Source organism: Pseudophryne corroboree, chromosome 10 (assembly GCF_028390025.1).
Source record: "Pseudophryne corroboree isolate aPseCor3 chromosome 10, aPseCor3.hap2, whole genome shotgun sequence".
NCBI lineage: Eukaryota > Metazoa > Chordata > Amphibia > Anura > Myobatrachidae > Pseudophryne > Pseudophryne corroboree.
In genome coordinates, this window is record NC_086453.1 from 291,509,365 (window position 1) to 291,531,407 (window position 22,043).

The following is a 22,043-nucleotide window of genomic DNA, read 5'->3' on the forward strand; positions in this document are numbered from 1 at the left end:
TTCTTATTTTTACAGATGGCATTATTAAATATTAAATTTTTATTGAGTTTTCACACAGATTACATATACGTGTATATATATATCGATAACCAAAATCTGGTTGGGGGTAAAGAGACATACACAAAACAGAACTAATAAAGACATAGGGGGGGAAAGTACATATCAGGGGTATCATAATACATCAATGGGATCATAGTTTAGTGAAAAAAGAAGAACCAAAACAAGTGGTCTACTTTACTTGTCTCATTAATGCCCAGAATGGGCCGGGGAATGGAGCACGGATAGGTCTTGAATATTAACTGAAGCCCCAGAAGCGCCCCTCTGGTTCGCACCCTCCTTGTAGAGGGACCATTTAATCCATTTCTTGCTGATAGAGGTATTACCTGAGGAATATTTGCCCTGTGCTGTTTCAAATATATAGTGTTGATGGACTTTATTTTCTATCATAGAAATAGTGGGGACAACCGCCGATTTCCATTTAGAGGCGATGGCAGCTTTAGAGGCTATAAGGATATGGCCTAAAAGGTATCTATCTCCGCTTGTCAACCCCTTCTCATAATAATGGAACAGTGCCACGAGAGGTTCAGGTGCGAGGACCACTCCTAGTATATGGGAAATGAGTAGAAACACTTCTCTCCAGAACACCTGAATCTCCGGACACATCCAAAGAATATGCAGGATATCTCCCACCATCCCACAGTTTCTCCAGCAACTAGCGGAGACATCTGGCCAAATTTTATGCATACGATCTGGCGTTAAGTATACCCTATGAACCAATTTGTAATACATTTCGCAATGATTTACACATTTTGAAATCCTAAAAGAGGATTTAAAGATATCTCTCCAGATCTCCTCAGTGAAGGCCGCGGGGAGATCTTTTTCCCACTTGGACTGTGCGGGGAAAACTCCCTGGTGGGTCGCGGTCACTAGATGCTGGTACCATCTGGATATACCTCCTCTGTTACTGCTGGGTATAAGGAGTGACATCAGTAGTTTAGGGGGATCAGAATGTGGGACACGACTTGGAGAACAGCTTTGAAGCCAATGTCGCAATTGTAGGTATTTATGAAAGTCCTGTTTGGGAATCTGAAACTGTTCTTGGAGCAGGGAGAAGGGGACTAAGGCGCCGTCCCGAAGGACATCTTTTAGAGTAGTGAGACCTAAGGCCCGCCAATGATTTAATTGCATATCTGGGATCAACAGGCTATAGTATGGAGGGACACCTGGGGGGAGGGTACAACACCAGGAGGGAGAGATCTAATCACTTCTTTCCACACCATCAGGGTAGCGTGTACAGCGGGGCATTCAGCAATTCTGGATGGGACTGAGTTGATGGGCAACCATAGTAAATCCGATAATGTGAAGGGGGATATCGCGTCCCTCTCCAAGGACACCCATGGTTTAATATTACCCTGAGTGAACCAGTCTCTAGCCTGTGTAAGTAAGCAAGCGACATGGTATCTCTCTAGGTCTGGATACGCGACACCCCGTGCACATTTAGGTGCAGTCAGTGTGGATTTCGCTATTCTCGGCTTCGAGCCCCCCCATATATATTTAGTTAATAGACGATTAAATCTGTTACAAACATCTTTGGGGAAGACCCTTGGGATGGTACGAAACAGATACATCAACTTTGGTAAGAGGACCATCTTTGCCGCCGCCACCCGCCCGACCCAGGAGACCTCCTGCAACATCCAATCTTTAATTACCAATTCAAATGTACGATAAAGAGGGTCATAGTTACACCCTATTAAGTCCCGCCCCCTGGATATGTGAACACCCAGGTATTTAAGCGATCTAAGTTGCCACGCATACTTATAGTCGATCTTTAGACGACTAAGAGCGCTGTCAGAGATATTCAAAGGGAGGGCCTCGGTCTTAGTGGTGTTCAATTTGTAATAAGAAACCGCTGCATATGAGTCTAGTAGAGAATGTAAATGAGGCAAAGATATTTCAGGTTCTGTAAGGCACACCAGAACATCATCCGCAAAAAGACAGATTTTATGCTGCAACCCCCCAACTTCTGGGCCCACAATCAAATCTGACTCTCTAATTCGTTCCGCCAGAGGTTCCACTGCTAGTACAAATATAAGGGGTGATAATGGGCATCCCTGCCGGGTCCCATTGGTAATATTAAATATAGAGGAGTTGTACCCATTGGTGAAAACCGAGGGCGAGGAGTACAATGCCAATATAGAGTCAAGTATTCTACCTGCAAAACCAAAATGGCCCAGGGTAACCTTTAGGTAGTCCCAATGAAGCCTGTCGAATGCTTTCTCTGCATCTAGAGAAAGAAGCAGTAGAGGCTCGTTCCGGACCTGGCAACGGTCAATTAGGTTAATAACCCTACGTGTGTTATCTGATGCTTGCCTGCCCAGAACAAAACCCACCTGGTCCGGGTTGATCAAACTTGGCAAGAGGGGGGCGATCCTATTTGCCACCAACTTGGCATACAACTTAAGGTCAGTGTTCAGCAATGCTATTGGGCGGTAATTCTGAACCACTGTAGGGGATTTTCCTGGCTTGGGGATGGTAACTATTCTGGCCTCTAACATCTCTTTCGGGAAGCATGTGGAATCAGAGGCTTCATTGTAAACTGACACTAAGAGTGGAGCCAGGGTTGGTTTAAATGTCTTGTAAAAGCTGGAGGGGTACCCATCCGGGCCGGGGGGCTTTATTTACTGGACAGGAATCTATGGCAGCTTCGACTTCGTCGATTGACCAGGGGGCGCTAAGGGATTTACGGGACTGAGCGTCTATAGTGGGGAGCGATAGCCCGTCCAAGAAACCATTGATGTCTGCCAAAGTGGGCTGAGGGGTGCCAGGGTCCTCCTTGAGGTTATACAGCTGCGAGTAATATTCAGCAAATGCGTTCGCTATCTCGACCGGGTCAGTTACTTTAACTCCCGAAGATGTATGGATAGCATGTATGCGTTCCTTGGCTCTACGTCCTCTCAATTTACGCGCCAGTAATCTTCCCGCTCTATTTCCAAGCATATAGTAATTTTGATTTAAGCGCTGTAAGTTGCGATGTACTTCGGTTAAGGCAAAGGCATTCACTTTGTCTCGGGCTCTTAGGAGTCGCTTAAAAAGAGATTTATTGTCGGGGCTTATTTTATGTGCCGCTTCCAAACGTGCAGCCTCTCTTTCGGCCGATTCGTGTCTTTTCCTATATTCGCGTTTAAGTCTAGCTGCAATTTGAATTGCAGAGCCTCTAATCACGGCCTTCAGAGAACACCAATGGGTAAAAACAGATGTGTCCCCGGGACAGTTAGTGGTCAAGTACAAATCCAGAGATTGCTGGATAGTCCGGTGTGCCTCAGGTTGAGCCAGAAGGTGTTGGCCCATTCTCCAGGGGCCGTAGGGGACCTCTCTTTTACTAATATCCCAAACAACTTTAATCGGTGAATGATCAGACCAAGATATTGGTAGTATATCTGTCTTGCTGATAGTCGCTAATGTCCATCTATCCGCTAATGCTAAATCTATTCGTGAGTACGAGCTATGAGCGTGGGAATAGAAAGTATAATCTCGCTCACCTGGGTGTTTAGCCCTCCAGACATCGTATAAAGCATACTCAGCCAACAGTTGGCTAAATTTGCCTGAGGGGTCCTGAGGCGGGCTGTTACGGAGGGCCCGGGTCGGACGGGAGCGATCGACAACGGGATCCAGCACCATATTGAAGTCTCCTAATATCAAGAGGGCTCCCTTAGTACGTTCCTTGAGGATCCTACAGAAGGCTCTGAGAAATGGGATTTGTTTGGTGTTGGGTGCATAGCAGGAGACCAAAGTAGTCTCTACATTATCTAATTTACCTACTAAGATTAAATATCTCCCGTTTGGGTCCTCATATTTATCGGACAGAACAAACGAGCATTGTTGTGCAATAAGGAGGGCTACGCCAGCTTTCTTGGCGGGTCCATTTGCCATATAGCAGAGGGGATAACGTGAATTAGTGAATGAGGGGGGATTTTGGCTCTGGAAGTGTGTCTCCTGGACTGCTACCACTTGTGCCTTAAGTTTGTAAAAAGAATTTCTCTATCGTCCTAGTGGATGCTGGGGTTCCTGAAAGGACCATGGGGAATAGCGGCTCCGCAGGAGACAGGGCACAAAAAGTAAAGCTTTAGGATCAGGTGGTGTGCACTGGCTCCTCCCCCTATGACCCTCCTCCAAGCCTCAGTTAGATTTTTGTGCCCGGCCGAGAAGGGTGCAATCTAGGTGGCTCTCCTAAAGAGTTGCTTAGAAAAGTTTAGCTTAGGTTTTTTATTTTACAGTGAGTCCTGCTGGCAACAGGATCACTGCAACGAGGGACTTAGGGGAGAAGAAGTGAACTCACCTGCGTGCAGGATGGATTGGCTTCTTTGGCTACTGGACATTAGCTCCAGAGGGACGATCACAGGTACAGCCTGGATGGTCACCGGAGCCTCGCCGCCGGCCCCCTTGCAGATGCTGAAACGAGAAGAAGGTCCAGAATCGGCGGCAGAAGACTCCTCAGTCTTCTTAAGGTAGCGCACAGCACTGCAGCTGTGCGCCATTTCCTCTCAGCACACTTCACACGGCAGTCACTGAGGGTGCAGGGCGCTGGGAGGGGGGCGCCCTGGGAGGCAAATGTAAACCTATTTTTGGCAAAAAATACCTCACATATAGCCTCCGGGGGCTATATGGAGATATTTAACCCCTGCCATAATCCGTTAAAGAGCGGGAGACGAGGCCGCCGAAAAAGGGGCAGGGCCTATCTCCTCAGCACACAGCGCCATTTTCCCTCACAGAAAGACTGGAGGGAAGGCTCCCAGGCTCTCCCCTGCACTGCACTACAGAAACAGGGTTAAAACAGAGAGGGGGGGCACTAATTTGGCGTAAGAAATATATAAAAAAGATGCTATAAGGGAAAACACTTATATAAGGTTGTCCCTATATAATTATAGCGTTTTTGGTGTGTGCTGGCAAACTCTCCCTCTGTCTCTCCAAAGGGCTAGTGGGTCCTGTCCTCTATCAGAGCATTCCCTGTGTGTGTGCTGTGTGTCGGTACGTGTGTGTCGACATGTATGAGGACGATGTTGGTGAGGAGGCGGAGCAATTGCCTGTAATGGTGATGTCACTCTCTAGGGAGTCGACACCGGAATGGATGGCTTATTTAGGGAATTACGTGATAATGTCAACACGCTGCAAGGTCGGTTGACGACATGAGACGACCGACAAACAATTAGTACCGGTCCAGACGTCTCAAAAACACCGTCAGGGGTTTTAAAACGCCCGTTTACTTTAGTCGCTCGACACAGACACAGACACGGACACTGAATCCAGTGTCGACGGTGAATAAACAAACGTATTCCTTATTAGGGCCACACGTTAAGGGCAATGAAGGAGGTGTTACATATTTCTGATACTACAAGTACCACAAAAGAGGGTATTATGTGGGATGTGAAAAAACTACCGTAGTTTTTCCTGAATCAGATAAATTAAATGAAGTGTGTGATGATGCGTGGGTTCCCCCCGATAGAAAATTATTGGCGGTATACCCTTTCCCGCCAGATGTTAGGGCGCGTTGGGAAACACCCCTTAGGGTGGATAAGGCGCTCACACGCTTATCAAAACAAGTGGCGGTACCGTCTATAGATAGGGCCGTCCTCAAGGAGCCAGCTGACAGGAGGCTGGAAAATATCATAAAAAGTATATACACACATACTGGTGTTATACTGCGACCAGCGATCGCCTCAGCCTGGATGTGCAGAGCTGGGGTGGCTTGGTCGGATTCCCTGACTAAAAATATTGATACCCTTGACAGGGACAGTATTTTATTGACTATAGAGCATTTAAAGGATGCATTTCTATATATGCGAGATGCACAGAGGATATTTGCACTCTGGCATCAAGAGTAAGTGCGATGTCCATATCTGCCAGAAGATGTTTATGGACACGACAGTGGTCAGGTGATGCAGATTCCAAACGGCACAAAGGTGTATTGCCGTATAAAGGAAGAGGAGTTATTTGGGGTCGGTCCATCGGACCTGGTGGCCAAGGCAACTGCTGGAAAATCCACCGTTTTTACCCTAAGTCACATCTCTGCAGAAAAAGACACCGTCTTTTCAGCCTCAGTCCTTTCGTCCCTATAAGAGTCATATCTGCCCAGGGATAGAGGAAAGGGAAGAAGACTGCAGCAGGCAGCCCATTCCCAGGAACAGAAGCGTTCCACCGCTTCTGACAAGCTCTCAGCATGACGCTGAGACCGTACAGGACCCCTGGATCCTACAAGTAGTATCCCAGGGGTACAGATTGGAATGTCGAGACGTTTCCCCTTCGCAGGCTCCTGAAGTCTGCTTTACCAAGGTCTCCCTCCGACAAGGAGGCAGTATGGGAAACAATTCACAAGCTGTATTCCCAGCAGGTGATAATTAAATTACCCCTCCTACAACAAGAAAAGGGGTATTATTCCACACTATATTGTGGTACTGAAGCCAGAAGGCTAGGTGAGACCTATTCTAAATCTAAAAAAATTTGAACACTTACAAAGGTTCAAATCAAGATGGAGTCACTCAGAGCAGTGATAACGAACCAGGAAGAAGGGGACTATATGGTGTCCCGAGACATCAGGGATGCTTACCTCCATGTCCCAAAATTGCCCTTATTGCTAAGGGTACCTCAGGTTCGTGGTACAGAACTGTCACTATCAGTTTCAGACGCTGCCGTTTGGATTGTCCACGGCACCCCGGGTCTTTACCAAGGTAATGGCCGAAATGATGATTCTTCTTCGAAGAAAAGGCGTCTTAATTATCCCTTACTTGGACGATCTCCTGATAAGGGCAAAGTCCAGGGAACAGTTGGAGGTCGGAGTAGCACTATCTCGGATACTGCTACAACAGCACGGGTGGATTCTAAATATTCCAAAATCGCAGCTGATCCCGACGACAAGTCTCCTGTGCTTAGGGATGATTCTGGACACAGTCCAGAAAAAGGTGTTTCTCTCGGAAGAGAAAGCCAGGGAGTTATCCGAGCTAGTCAGGAACCTCCTAAAATCAGTGCATCATTGCACAAGGGCCATGGTAAAAATGGTGACTTCCTACGAAGCAATTCCATTCGGCAGATTTCACGCAAGAACTTTTCAGTGGGATCTGCTGGACAAATGGTCCGGATCGCATCTTCAGATGCATCAGCGGATAACCCTATATCCAAGGACAAGGGTGTCTCTCCTGTGGTGGTTACAGAGTGCTCATCTTCTAGAGGGCCGCAGATTCGGCATTCAGGATTGGATGCTGGTGACCACAGAGGCCAGCCCGAGAGGCTGGGGAGCAGTCACACAAAGAAAAAAATTTCCAGGGAGTGTGATCAAGTCTGGAGACTTTTCTCCACATAAATATACTGGAGCTAAGGCTAAATTTATAATGCTCTAAGCTTAGCAAGACCTCTGCTTCAAGGTCAGCCGGTATTGATCCAGTGGGAAAAACATCACGGCAATCGCCCACGTAAATAGACAGGGCGGCACAAGAAGCAGGAGGGCAATGGCAAAAACTGCAAGGACTTTTCGCTGGGCGGAAAATCATGTGATAGCACTGTCAGCAGTGTTTCATTCCGGGAATGGAAACTGGGAAGCAGACTTCCTCAGCAGGCACGACCTCCACCCGGCAGAGTGGAAACTTCATCGGGAAGTTTTCCACATGATTGTAAACCGTTGGGAAATACCAAAGGTGGACATGATGGCGTCCCGTCTGAACAAAAAACGGGACAGGTATTGCGCCAGGTTAAGAGACCCTCAGGCAATAGCTGTGGACGTTCTGGTAACACCGTGGGTGTACCAGTCGTTGTATGTGGTCCATCCTCTGCTTATCATACCTAAGGTACTGAGAATTATAAGACGTAGAGGAGTAAGAACTATACTCATGGCTCCGGATTGGCCAAGAAGGACTTGGTACCCGGAACTTCAAGAGATGCTCACAGAGGACTTATGGCCTCTGCCGCTAAGAAGGGACTTGTTTCAGCAAGTACCATGTCTGTTCCAAGACTTACCGCAGCTGCGTTTGACGGCATGGCGGTGGAACGCCGGATCCTAAGGGAAAAAGGCATTCCGGAAGAGGTCATTCCTACCCTGGTCAAAGCCAGAAAGGAGGTGACCGCACAACATTATCACCACATGTGGAAAAAAAAAAATATGTTGCGTGGTGCGAGACCAGAAAGGCCCCACGAAGAAATTTCAACTCGGTCGATTCCTACATTTCCTGCAAACAGGAGTGTCTATGGGCCTCAAATTGGGGTCCATTAAGGTTCAAATTTCGGCCCTGTCGATTTTCTTCCAGAAAGAATTGGCTTCAGTTCCTGAAGTCCAGAAGTTTGTCAAGGGAGTATTGCATATACAACCCCTTTTGTGCCTCCAGTGGCACTGTGGGATCTCAACGTAGTTCTGGGATTCCTCAAATCACATTGGTTTAAAACCAGTCAAATCTGTGGTTTTGAAGCATCTCACATGAAAAGTGACCATGCTCTTGGCCCTGGCCTGGACCAGGCGAGTGTCAAATTGGTGGGTTTTTTTTTCTCAAAAAAGCCCATATCTGTTTGTCCATTTGGACAGGGCAGAGCTGCGGACTCGTCCCCAGTTCTCTCCCTAAGGTGGTGTCAGTGTTTCACCTGAACCAGCTTATTGTGGTGCCTTGCACCTACTAGGGACTTGGAGGACTCCAAGTTGCTAGATGTTGTCAGGGCCCTGAAAATATAGGTTCCAGGACGGCTGGAGTCAGGAAAACTGACTTGCTGTTATCATGTATGCACCCAACAATCTGGGTGCTCTTGCTTCTAAGCAGACTATTGCTAGTTGAATGTGTAATACAATTCAGCTTGCACATTCTGTGGCAGGCCTGCCACAGCCAAAATATGTAAATGCCCATTCCACAAGGAAGGTGGGCTCATCTTGGGCGGCTGCCCGAGGGGTCTCGGCTTTACAACTTTGCCGAGCGGCTATTTAGTCAGGGGCAAACACGTTTGTAAAATCCTACAAATTTGATACCCTGGCTAAGGAGGACCTGGAGTTCTCTCATTCGGTGCTGCAGAGTCATCCGCACTCTCCCGCCCGTTTGGGAGCTTTGGTATAATCCCCATGGTCCTTTCAGGAACCCCAGCATCCACTAGGACGATAGAGAAAATAAGAATTTACTTACCGATAATTCTATTTCTCGGAGTCCGTAGTGGATGCTGGGCGCCCATCCCAAGTGCGGATTATCTGCAATACTTGTACATAGTTACAAAAATCGGGTTATTATTGTTGTGAGCCATCTTTTCAGAGGCTCCGCTGTTATCATACTGTTAACTGGGTTCAGATCACAGGTTGTACAGTGTGATTGGTGTGGCTGGTAGGAGTCTTACCCGGGATTCAAAATCCTTCCTTATTGTGTACGCTCGTCCGGGCACAGTATCCTAACTGAGGCTTGGAGGAGGGTCATAGGGGGAGGAGCCAGTGCACACCACCTGATCCTAAAGCTTTACTTTTTGTGCCCTGTCTCCTGCGGAGCCGCTATTCCCCATGGTCCTTTCAGGAACCCCAGCATCCACTACGGACTCCGAGAAATAGAATTATCGGTAAGTAAATTCTTATTTTAAGGCGACTCTTCGTTTATGAGGGGAGTTAAGCCCTTTGGCATTGATGGAGACTATGATAACCATAATCCGTTGCAAGAGAAGCTTTTAGATCCGTTGACCAATTTCCGTGTTTATGCAGATATACCTGATATGAGGGGGGAAACATTTCCGGGGAAAGGAAGGCAGACATAATAAAGAAAAAAAAAAGAAAAAAAACAAAACTGAATTGATCTCCCTTGAGATCATAACCAGTCGCCCTAGCAAGGCGGCTGTGTAGGCTAAAGGGGGGGTTAGTGGCATAGCACCTACCCCTTGCCATTCTTTATATTGCATTCTATTCTAAACACATAAACATCCTGGAAATTTTAAGGCACATGGTAACATGGGCATGTAAGTAAAACATGAGGAGCAAGTATTGCATAACAAAAAACTAACCAACCTGGATACAAAGCATAGATACAGACACTGACAACAGAAGAAACTTTAGGGTCTCTCCAGCGACTCATCTTGTATAATAACTTCGATAACTATAACTAGGGAGCCACCAGAGTCATTACGTTACCGGAACAGCATCTGTGAAAGGTATCCAATCTCAAGCATGCTACCTCACTTCACCGCGGACCAGTCCTGCTGAAGTCGACGGGGTGAGGAGCCTGCTGGGGGCTCCGCAATGTTCCATGATTTGAGCAACTTTGCCCCTTCATCCGCCGTTGAAATAGAGACGGTGGAGCCATCTCGATGAATCAATAGCTTGGTGGGGAAGCCCCAACGATAAGGGATATCTGCCTTCCTGAGAGCTGCCGTAATGGGGTGAAAGGAGCGTCGTTTGTAGAGAGTAGCTGCGGACAAGTCTCCGAAGAGTTGAAGGCCTCGAAGTGCTGAAGAGTTGTCCGACGTCGGTCTTGATGCTTTTAATAATGCCTCTTTAACGTGAAAGTAGTGCATTTTCATTAGGACGTCTCTTGGCGCTTCTCCTGGGGCCGCTCTAGCCTTTGGCAGTCGGTGAATTCGGTCGATAATGAAATCAGCTGAAGGGGACTGGGGTAGTAAGGCTTTAAATATGGCCACAGCATAATCGTGTAAACTGCTATGTGACACAGATTCGGGGACTCCCCGCAATTTAAGATTGCTGCGACGTGATCTGTCCTCCAATTCTGTGACTTTGTCCCTCAGAAGCTTCACCTCCGCTTCCAATGCGTCATGGGAATCTAGCAGGGAATTATGGGACCCCACGACCTCCTCCATTTTATTTTCCAAATGGTCAGTACGTCCACCTAGGTCGTCTATGGATTGTTGGCACGCTGTTAATGTGGTACGGAACTCCGCTGCCACTTCTTCTTTAAAGCGGGACAGAAGTAGTTTCATAGTACCCACGGTCAAAGCATCCCCGTCTCCAACTTTATCCAGGTTTGTAGCAGCTATGGAAGTTATAGGAGGTGCCTCTAGAGTGAGGGGGGATCGCGGGACTGTATCTGTTATAGAAGATCCAGTGGGTTTAGGGCCCGACATCTTCGGGGAAGACTTGAAAAATTAAAGCTGCTGCGCGGGCTTAGACGGCTTGCTACATCTGGAAGGCATACTGAAATCAGTGAAAAATATCTCGGCGGCTCCGATCACATAGAATATGAAAGGTTGAAGGCTCCGCTTTCTCCGGAATTCCCAGGATGTCACGTAGATATTGGCAAGGGTAGGGGATACTGCTCTATTTACATTGGCATGAGCAGGGCTGGCAGTGCAGTGCGACTATCCATCATCTTTTATGTGTCTATGTAACATTGGGGGGAACTGCTGTCCCTCACCCCAGGTCTCCCAGGTACACTTAGGATCGAGCTGTAGGTCGTAGAAGGGCAGGATCAGGCCCCGGGCCCCCTGGAAGGGTAATATATCTTGCCGAGGGGAGGTTTCTGGTTGCACCAGACGCTATATCAGGATTGTTGCTCTGCTTTAACAGCTCCCGGGTCTAGTGAGGGGATCCTGCGGGTCGCAGGGCTCTGTGCCTCCCTCTCGTTCCGTTCACTATGCCACCAACAGCCGTGGGTGTATTTGCAAGGAGGCCGGGGCACCCAGGCTCCTCCAGAGACTGCGGTTATATCAGTGAGCAGGGATGGAGTGAGTGAGAGAGAGGGGGGGCCCCGACCTTTATTTGATAGGGACCTGCACCCCCAAGTATGTCCCCGCTGACTTCGGGCCCCAGACGTCTGCTTTGGCCGCACACTTTCTGGCTGACAGGCAGGGGGGGGAGCCCCGGTCGGGCCTGTGATCTTCCGTATAGGCGCGCCGCTTGTGGCTGGCAGAGATACCCGGCACTCATGGGGGGGGAGACGGACAGCCGCTTCCCTGGAGTGAACGCTACAACCCGCTCACCTCCGTGGGCTTCCAGGGGTCTCCTCCGAGTCTCACCTCTCACTCTCCGTCCTCCAAGATGGCCGCCGCTCGCGCTCCGGAGCGCGCTTCTCCGCTTCTTTCCGGCCCCGGGTCTCCTCCAACTATCCAGCAGGGACCTCCAGGGGGTCTGCAGCAATGCCCCTGCAGAGGGCAGGGTAAGAGCAGGTCTTTTCCACGTCCCGGGCGGGCCAATCAATCAGCTGGGGGATAGTGTACAAATTTAGGCCCCGGCTTCTGGGCGACGAGTAGGCCGCAATCCGCGGGAGCCAGGAAACCGGCTCCCCGATTCCGCAGCTCGTGCTCGCCCCCTGCACCAGTACGAAAGGAGGTTGATCCAGCTATTTGGGGCAGATAATGAATACTGGAAGGCTATAATTATAAAGGAAAACTCCCAGGTCCCTGAGAGCTCTCCCAAAACGCAGCCTGCTCAATCAGCCTCCAGGCCACGCCCCTACAGATGGCATTATATTAATAATATTTTGTTTAATGGCAACTTCAAGTCCATTTCACTATATATCTCTTTTGTTTTAAGAAAAAAATAATAATAAAAAAAAAAAACAATAATATGTTATATCTCCTGCCTGTTTAATATGTTTTATTTAACCAGGTCACACAAGTGTTAAATGTAAATGTTATTTTTACATTGGAGAAAATATAAATCTATAATGTTTTGTAGATATTGTAGCCTTAACCTTTACAATAAGATCACAATATAATACCATGGTGATTTTTGCAAATCATTAGGGATTAATTTGCTAATTTCCCAGTGTATTATTTTGTATTTATTGTAATAGAAAATGTAATAACTGAATAAATAATTGCTGGTATAACTAATTTATGAGATATAAAATCAGTTTCTGTAAATTATGTATCTACTCATTTCAAGACATAAATCTAAAATTCATTCAGTAGAAACAAAATAAAAACACATTGAGTAAAAGACAATACGGTCTAATAGGAGTACATTACACTGAGTTTGTAGTTTAGTTGTTATTGAGTATTTACAGCACAGACAAACAAAACTACATTCTACAAATATAGTACATATAGGGGTCTATTCATGAAGCAGTGAAAAGAGTAGAGAAGTGAGCCTGTGGAGAAGTTGCCCATGGCAACCAATCAGCTGCTCCGTACAATTGTATAGTATGTAAATTATAAATGTTACTTCAGTGCTGATTGGTTGCCATGGGCAATTTCTCCACTGGCTCACTTCTCCACACTTTTCACTGCTTCATGAATAGACACCATAGTATGTGAGTCTGATTCATGTATACATGTTTTTCCATTTAATTTCTATACATTACACATATTTTGCTTTACTGGTCACAAAATATACAGCGGATAAACCCAAACTTTGTATCCAGCTCAGGGAATAGAATGCCACAGTTCAGCAGGTTGTGATGTCTTCCAGCGGAGAAACACTGAACGCGATTTTAGTGCGACTCGTCACAGAAACAGTTTGTGCATCTCTAGAAAGACTCATTATTGCAATGTTCACCTAGACTCTAGAGATTCCTCTGGTTCCCGAAAGCATGCAGAGTAAGTATCCCAACTAACAGCAGCTAAGCACCTTGCCCCAGTCCAGGTGAAGTTTTCAGACGGATTGCTGCTGCAAAGCTGGTGTAGAAGAGTTAGTTGCCCCCTTCCTTGCTTGCCTTTGCACTCTTACCCTCCCCAAAGTCATTCCCTTCCCACCTGGTATGAGATGAGAGGCGTTTAGTGCCCTCCCCCCTTTTTCTTCCTGGAAGACCTGTCACCTCATCCCTAGTCTCAGCCCTGTAATCTGAGCAATCCCACCCACCCCAGTCACCTCCTATTCACAGCATGTCAGTCCCAGCTACATTGTAACTGCAAGGCAGGTGTCTCCAGCTAAATGCACTGGCACAGTGGGTAAAGGTTAAGGGAAGCCCATGCCCACTGCAACTATCTGGCACAGGAGCAGCGCTGCCAGACCACGCTACAGGACTTTATAGGACCTGGAGTGGACTGATTGGACCTCACCTACCCTGCAGAACCTACCAAGCCACTTTCATGCCAGTGATAAAGCAGAGGACAGTGCAGGGCACCATCAGGGCAGACTGGCATTTAAGGTAGTACGTTTCCATGCTTCCGCCCCATGGCACACTCGTGTTTTGCAATCTGTAAAGTGTATTTGCAGATATAGCAGTGCAGCCGAATAGAATTATTATTTTATGATAGGTGTGCTGTAGTAAAGGGGAAGGTCTGGCCACGCATACAGTGCATATGACTTATTCCTGTATAATCTGAGTGTTTCCCTGGCTGCCGGGGTGAGTAGGAACTGGTTTGCAAGTTTCAATGTTCATGTACAGGTTATGTGCAAGAATCTGAGAGCTGTGTAGATGGTGTTGACTGAATGTGATATTCATGGTGCATAACTCCTAAACTATGCACATAGGACTGTCATTAGTGTATGGAACTGGTTTTATGGGTTACCATTGTTCTCCTACATTTCCATATCAATTACCAGTTAAAGACCATCTGTAACATACAGTAATCCTGATGATTATCTAATTATTCTAATAGCGTACTGTATAGTAGATGTGGAGTTATACAGAAATAATGGGGACATTACACAAAGAATTGTTACTTTGTTTTTGTAAGGTTTGGTGTGTTACATTTTGGGTGGTGTTTATGAATGTGTTATATACATATATAGGAATACGCCATCAGGGTTATGGTGCCCATACACTTGTGAGATAATCGGTGCTATCCTTTGATTTCGACCGCATCTGTGAGAGAAATCATAGGATTGTATGCACATTTAAGGCACCATGAGACGCGATACGCAGGCACGCTGCTCGAATGTCGTGTCTCATGATAGCATGTGCTGCACTTAATATTTTTCGCATCGCAGTGTGATCGCATGTGTTTTTTTAAACACATGCAATATATCGCACTGCGATGTGCAATTGGCACCCGCCGCCGCTCCCACTTAGCGGTGACGTGCCCATCACGTGATTACCATGAGATATATCACATGATCGCATGGTAATCACTTTGGCAGTTCAGGTGCGATTTCATCGCACCTGAACTGCCGGTGCGATGCCCCGCGATGTCGTGTCATGGGGCATCACACAAGTGTATGGGTACCATTACTCTGATTCAGTTACTAATGACCTGACGAAGGGAGCCAGTAATAGTTTAGAGATTATTTAATAAAAAAAGGTTTAGAGGTGGTTAGGGCTAGACAGTGCGGGTGCAGTTAAAATTGGGCAATTTCAGCCTTTACAAACATAAAACTAAGGGGGTTATTCAGAGTCCTTAGCAGTTCTTGCTAAATTATCAAAAACTGCTGAGGATCAAATTGCATGCTAGTGTCCACCCAGCACAGGGCAAGGCCGCACAGAATCTATAGCGCTGCCCCGCGATCGCAATTCAATCGCAGTATCCAGAATTACAGGTTGATCCCTCCCTATACAGCCTGGCACAGGAAAAGCAGGCAATGTCATCGGGCCACCCTAAAAATGGCCTGCTCCACTCCCCCCAACATCGCGTACCGACCTGAACGCTTGCGATCATTTTCCGATCACATAATGAGAGTTTGCGCACTGCAGCCAATGTGCGTGTGCAGACAGACGCTATTCGGCTGTTTGTTATTTTTCCAAAATACCCACCTAAGTGCTGACACTAACCCTACCAAATGTATTTAAAAAATAAGGGTGATGTCTAAAAAATATAAGAAGAAATGTCAGGAAACTACATATAGGGAGTGCGCTGTCTGTCTCTTGCAGTAGAATGTCATACTGGGTGCTGTAATATTTTTGTGTGTTTGTTCAGCTCAATGATTTCCATTTGCTGCTCAATAATTCCTGAGGAATTTGCTGTGAGTGCTACAGTTTAATATGATGACGTTGCTTTCATATATGCTATTGTGCAGTGACTTGCAGTGAACGGGGATGACAGGCTGAGTTGTGTGGTCTGTCCCACCAGATACTAGAGATGAGCGCCTGAAATTTTTCGGGTTTTGTGTTTTGGTTTTGGGTTCGGTTCCGCGGCCGTGTTTTGGGTTCGACCGCGTTTTGGCAAAACCTCACCGAATTTTTTTTGTCGGATTCGGGTGTTTTGGATTCGGGTGTTTTTTAAAAAAAACACTAAAAAACAGCTTAAATCATAGAATTTGGGGGTCATTTTGATCCCATATTATTATTAACCTCAAAAACTATAATTTCCACTCATTTTCAGTCTATTCTGAATACCTCACACCTCACAATATTATTTTTAGTCCTAAAATTTGCACCAAGGTCGCTGGATGACTAAGCTAAGCGACACTAGTGGCCGACACAAACACCTGGCCCATCTAGGAGTGGCACTGCAGTGTCACGCAGGATGTCCCTTCCAAAAAACCCTCCCCAATCAGCACATGACGCAAAGAAAAAAAGAGGCGCAATGAGGTAGCTGACTGTGTGAGTAAGATAAGCGACCCTAGTGGCCGACACAAACACCGGGCCCATTTAGGAGTGGCACTGCAGTGTCACGCAGGATGTCCCTTCCAAAAAACCCTCCCCAATCAGCACATGACGCAAAGAAAAAAAGAGGCGCAATGAGGTAGCTGACTGTGTGAGTAAGATTAGCGACCCTAGTGGCCGACACAAACACCGGGCCCATTTAGGAGTGGCACTGCAGTGTCACGCAGGATGTCCCTTCCAAAAAACCCTCCCCAATCAGCACATGACGCAAAGAAAAAAAGAGGCGCAATGAGGTAGCTGACTGTGTGAGTAAGATTAGCGACCCTAGTGGCCGACACAAACACCGGGCCCATTTAGGAGTGGCACTGCAGTGTCACGCAGGATGTCCCTTCCAAAAAACCCTCCCCAATCAGCACATGACGCAAAGAAAAAAAGAGGCGCAATGAGGTAGCTGACTGTGTGAGTAAGATTAGCGACCCTAGTGGCCGACACAAACACCGGGCCCATTTAGGAGTGGCACTGCAGTGTCACGCAGGATGTCCCTTCCAAAAAACCCTCCCCAATCAGCACATGACGCAAAGAAAAAAAGAGGCGCAATGAGGTAGCTGACTGTGTGAGTAAGATTAGCGACCCTAGTGGCCGACACAAACACCGGGCCCATTTAGGAGTGGCACTGCAGTGTCACGCAGGATGTCCCTTCCAAAAAACCCTCCCCAATCAGCACATGACGCAAAGAAAAAAAGAGGCGCAATGAGGTAGCTGACTGTGTGAGTAAGATTAGCGACCCTAGTGGCCGACACAAACACCGGGCCCATTTAGGAGTGGCACTGCAGTGTCACGCAGGATGTCCCTTCCAAAAAACCCTCCCCAAACAGCACATGACGCAAAGAAAAATAAAAGAAAAAAGAGGTGCAAGATGGAATTGTCCTTGGGCCCTCCCACCCACCCTTATGTTGTATAAACAAAACAGGACATGCACACTTTAACCAACCCATCATTTCAGTGACAGGGTCTGCCACACGACTGTGACTGATATGACGGGTTGGTTTGGACCCCCCCCAAAAAAGAAGCAATTAATCTCTCCTTGCACAAACTGGCTCTACAGAGGCAAGATGTCCACCTCATCATCACCCTCTGATATATCACCGTGTACATCCCCCTCCTCACAGATTATCAATTCGTCCCCACTGGAATCCACCATCTCAGCTCCCTGTGTACTTTGTGGAGGCAATTGCTGCTGGTCAATGTCTCCGCGGAGGAATTGATTATAATTCATTTTAATGAACATCATCTTCTCCACATTTTCTGGATGTAACCTCGTACGCCGATTGCTGACAAGGTGAGCGGCGGCACTAAACACTCTTTCGGAGTACACACTTGTGGGAGGGCAACTTAGGTAGAATAAAGCCAGTTTGTGCAAGGGCCTCCAAATTGCCTCTTTTTCCTGCCAGTATAAGTATGGACTGTGTGACGTGCCTACTTGGATGCGGTCACTCATATAATCCTCCACCATTCTTTCAATGGTGAGAGAATCATATGCAGTGACAGTAGACGACATGTCCGTAATCGTTGTCAGGTCCTTCAGTCCGGACCAGATGTCAGCATCAGCAGTCGCTCCAGACTGCCCTGCATCACCGCCAGCGGGTGGGCTCGGAATTCTGAGCCTTTTCCTCGCACCCCCAGTTGCGGGAGAATGTGAAGGAGGAGATGTTGACAGGTCGCGTTCCGCTTGACTTGACAATTTTCTCACCAGCAGGTCTTTCAACCCCAGCAGACTTGTGTCTGCCGGAAAGAGAGATCCAAGGTAGGCTTTAAATCTAGGATCGAGCACGGTGGCCAAAATGTAGTGCTCTGATTTCAACAGATTGACCACCCGTGAATCCTTGTTAAGCGAATTAAGGGCTCCATCCACAAGTCCCACATGCCTAGCGGAATCGCTCCGTGTTAGCTCCTCCTTCAATGTCTCCAGCTTCTTCTGCAAAAGCCTGATGAGGGGAATGACCTGACTCAGGCTGGCAGTGTCTGAACTGACTTCACGTGTGGCAAGTTCAAAGGGCATCAGAACCTTGCACAACGTTGAAATCATTCTCCACTGCGCTTGAGACAGGTGCATTCCACCTCCTATATCGTGCTCAATTGTATAGGCTTGAATGGCCTTTTGCTGCTCCTCCAACCTCTGAAGCATATAGAGGGTTGAATTCCACCTCGTTACCACTTCTTGCTTCAGATGATGGCAGGGCAGGTTCAGTAGTTTTTGGTGGTGCTCCAGTCTTCTGTACGTGGTGCCTGTACGCCGAAAGTGTCCCGCAATTTTTCTGGCCACCGACAGCATCTCTTGCACGCCCCTGTCGTTTTTTAAATAATTCTGCACCACCAAATTCAAGGTATGTGCAAAACATGGGACGTGCTGGAATTTGCCCATATTTAATGCACACACAATATTGCTGGCGTTGTCCGATGCCACAAATCCACAGGAGAGTCCAATTGGGGTAAGCCATTCCGCGATGATCTTCCTCGGTTGCCGTAAGAGGTTTTCAGCTGTGTGCGTATTCTGGAAACCGGTGATACAAAGCGTAGCCTGCCTAGGAAAGAGTTGGCGTTTGCGAGATGCTGCTACTGGTGCCGCCGCTGCTGTTCTTGCGGCGGGAGTCCATACATCTACCCAGTGGGCTGTCACAGTCATATAGTCCTGACCCTGCCCTGCTCCACTTGTCCACATGTCCGTGGTTAAGTGGACATTGGGTACAACTGCATTTTTTAGGACACTGGTGAGTCTTTTTCTGACGTCCGTGTACATTCTCGGTATCGCCTGCCTAGAGAAGTGGAACCTAGATGGTATTTGGTAACGGGGGCACACTGCCTCAATAAATTGTCTAGTTCCCTGTGAACTAACGGCGGATACCGGACGCACGTCTAACACCAACATAGTTGTCAAGGCCTCAGTTATCCGCTTTGCAGCAGGATGACTGCTGTGATATTTCATCTTCCTCGCAAAGGACTGTTGAACAGTCAATTGCTTACTGGAAGTAGTACAAGTGGGCTTACGACTTCCCCTCTGGGATGACCATCGACTCCCAGCAGCAACAACAGCAGCGCCAGCAGCAGTAGGCGTTACACGCAAGGATGCATCGGAGGAATCCCAGGCAGGAGAGGACTCGTCAGAATTGCCAGTGACATTGCCTGCAGGACTATTGGCATTCCTGGGGAAGGAGGAAATTGACACTGAGGGAGTTGGTGGGGTGGTTTGCGTGAGCTTGGTTACAAGAGGAAGGGATTTACTGGTCAGTGGACTGCTTCCGCTGTCACCCAAAGTTTTTGAACTTGTCACTGACTTATTATGAATGCGCTGCAGGTGACGTATAAGGGAGGATGTTCCGAGGTGGTTAACGTCCTTACCCCTACTTATTACAGCTTGACAAAGGGAACACACGGCTTGACACCTGTTGTCCGCATTTCTGTTGAAATAGTTCCACACCGAAGAGCTGATTTTTTTGGTATTTTCACCTGGCATGTCAACGGCCATATTCCTCCCACGGACAACAGGTGTCTCCCCGGGTGCCTGACTTAAACAAACCACCTCACCATCAGAATCCTCCTGGTCAATTTCCTCCCCAGCGCCAGCAACACCCATATCCTCCTCATCCTGGTGTACTTCAACACTGACATCTTCAATCTGACTATCAGGAACTGGACTGCGGGTGCTCCTTCCAGCACTTGCAGGGGGCGTGCAAATGGTGGAAGGCGCATGCTCTTCACGTCCAGTGTTGGGAAGGTCAGGCATCGCAACCGACACAATTGGACTCTCCTTGTGGATTTGGGATTTCGAAGAACGCACAGTTCTTTGCGGTGCTACTGCTTTTGCCAGCTTGAGTCTTTTCATTTTTCTAGCGAGAGGCTGAGTGCCTCCATCCTCATGTGAAGCTGAACCACTAGCCATGAACATAGGCCAGGGCCTCAGCCGTTCCTTGCCACTCCGTGTGGTAAATGGCATATTGGCAAGTTTACGCTTCTCCTCCGACAATTTTATTTTAGGTTTTGGAGTCCTTTTTTTACTGATATTTGGTGTTTTGGATTTGACATGCTCTGTACTATGACATTGGGCATCGGCCTTGGCAGACGACGTTGCTGGCATTTCATCGTCTCGGCCATGACTAGTGGCAGCAGCTTCAGCACGAGGTGGAAGTGGATCTTGATCTTTCCCTAATTTTGGAACCTCAACATTTTTGTTCTCCATATTTTAATAGGCACAACTAAAAGGCACCTCAGGTAAACAATGGAGATGGATGGATACTAGTATACAATTATGGACGGACTGCCGAGTGCCGACACAGAGGTAGCTACAGCCGTGAACTACCGTACTGTGTCTGCTGCTAATATAGACTGGTTGATAAAGAGATGTCGTAGTATGTATGTATGAAGAAGAAAAAAAAAAAAAACACGGTTAGGTGGTATACAATTATGGACGGACTGCCGAGTGCCGACACAGAGGTAGCCACAGCCGTGAACTACCGTACTGTACTGTGTCTGCTGCTAATATAGACTGGTTGATAAAGAGATGTCGTAGTATGTATGTATGAAGAAGAAAGAAAAAAAAACCACGGTTAGGTGGTATACAATTATGGACGGACTGCCGAGTGCCGACACAGAGGTAGCCACAGCCGTGAACTACCGTACTGTACTGTGTCTGCTGCTAATATAGACTGGTTGATAAAGAGATGTCGTAGTATGTATGTATGTATGAAGAAGAAAGAAAAAAAAACTACGGTTAGGTGGTATACAATTATGGACGGACTGCCGAGTGCCGACACAGAGGTAGCCACAGCCGTGAACTACCGTACTGTACTGTGTCTGCTGCTAATATAGACTGGTTGATAAAGAGATGTCGTAGTATGTATGTATGAAGAAGAAAGAAAAAAAAACCACGGTTAGGTGGTATACAATTATGGACGGACTGCCGAGTGCCGACACAGAGGTAGCCACAGCCGTGAACTACCGTACTGTACTGTGTCTGCTGCTAATATAGACTGGTTGATAAAGAGATGTCGTAGTATGTATGTATAAAGAAGAAAGAAAAAAAAACCACGGTTAGGTGGTATACAATTATGGACGGACTGCCGAGTGCCGACACAGAGGTAGCCACAGCCGTGAACTACCGTACTGTACTGTGTCTGCTGCTAATATAGACTGGTTGATAAAGAGATGTAGTAGTATGTATGTATAAAGAAGAAAGAAAAAAAAACCACGGGTAGGTGGTATACAATTATGGATGGACTGCCGAGTGCCGACACAGAGGTAGCTACAGCCGTGAACTACCGTACTGTGTCTGCTGCGACTGGATGATAAATAATAATATAAAAAATATATATATATCACTACTGCAGCCGGACAGGTATATATATTATATAATGACGGACCTGCTGGACACTGTCTGTCAGCAGAATGAGTTTTTTATAGAATTAAAAAAAAAACACCACACAAGTGAAGTCACACGACGAGTGTTTAACTTTTTCAGGCAATCACAATATAGTATACTACTAACTATACTGGTGGTCAGTGTGGTCAGGTCACTGGTCAGTCACACTGGCAGTGGCACTCCTGCAGCAAAAGTGTGCACTGTTTAATTTTAATATAATATGTACTCCTGGCTCCTGCTATAACCTATAACTGGCA

At 47.1% G+C, this 22,043-nt stretch overlaps 1 protein-coding gene across 9 annotated transcripts in view; it reads left to right on the forward strand.

Annotated features, from left to right (window-relative positions):
- Window positions 1-22,043, forward strand: part of TP73 (tumor protein p73) — a 362,139-nt gene that overhangs the window by 67,720 nt on the left and 272,376 nt on the right. For 3 of the 9 annotated variants that reach the window (XM_063943354.1, XM_063943355.1, XM_063943358.1), the window contains exon 1: window positions 13,800-14,036. The exons of 2 other annotated variants lie outside the window; for them this stretch is intronic. In XM_063943354.1, the coding sequence (XP_063799424.1) occupies window positions 13,978-14,036 (59 nt within the window). In that variant the 5' untranslated portion in view covers window positions 13,800-13,977. Of the gene's footprint in view, window positions 1-13,798; window positions 14,037-22,043 lie in introns of those variants that run through there. 4 more of the 9 variants (XM_063943356.1, XM_063943357.1, XM_063943365.1 and 1 more) reach the window with 3 other exon arrangements.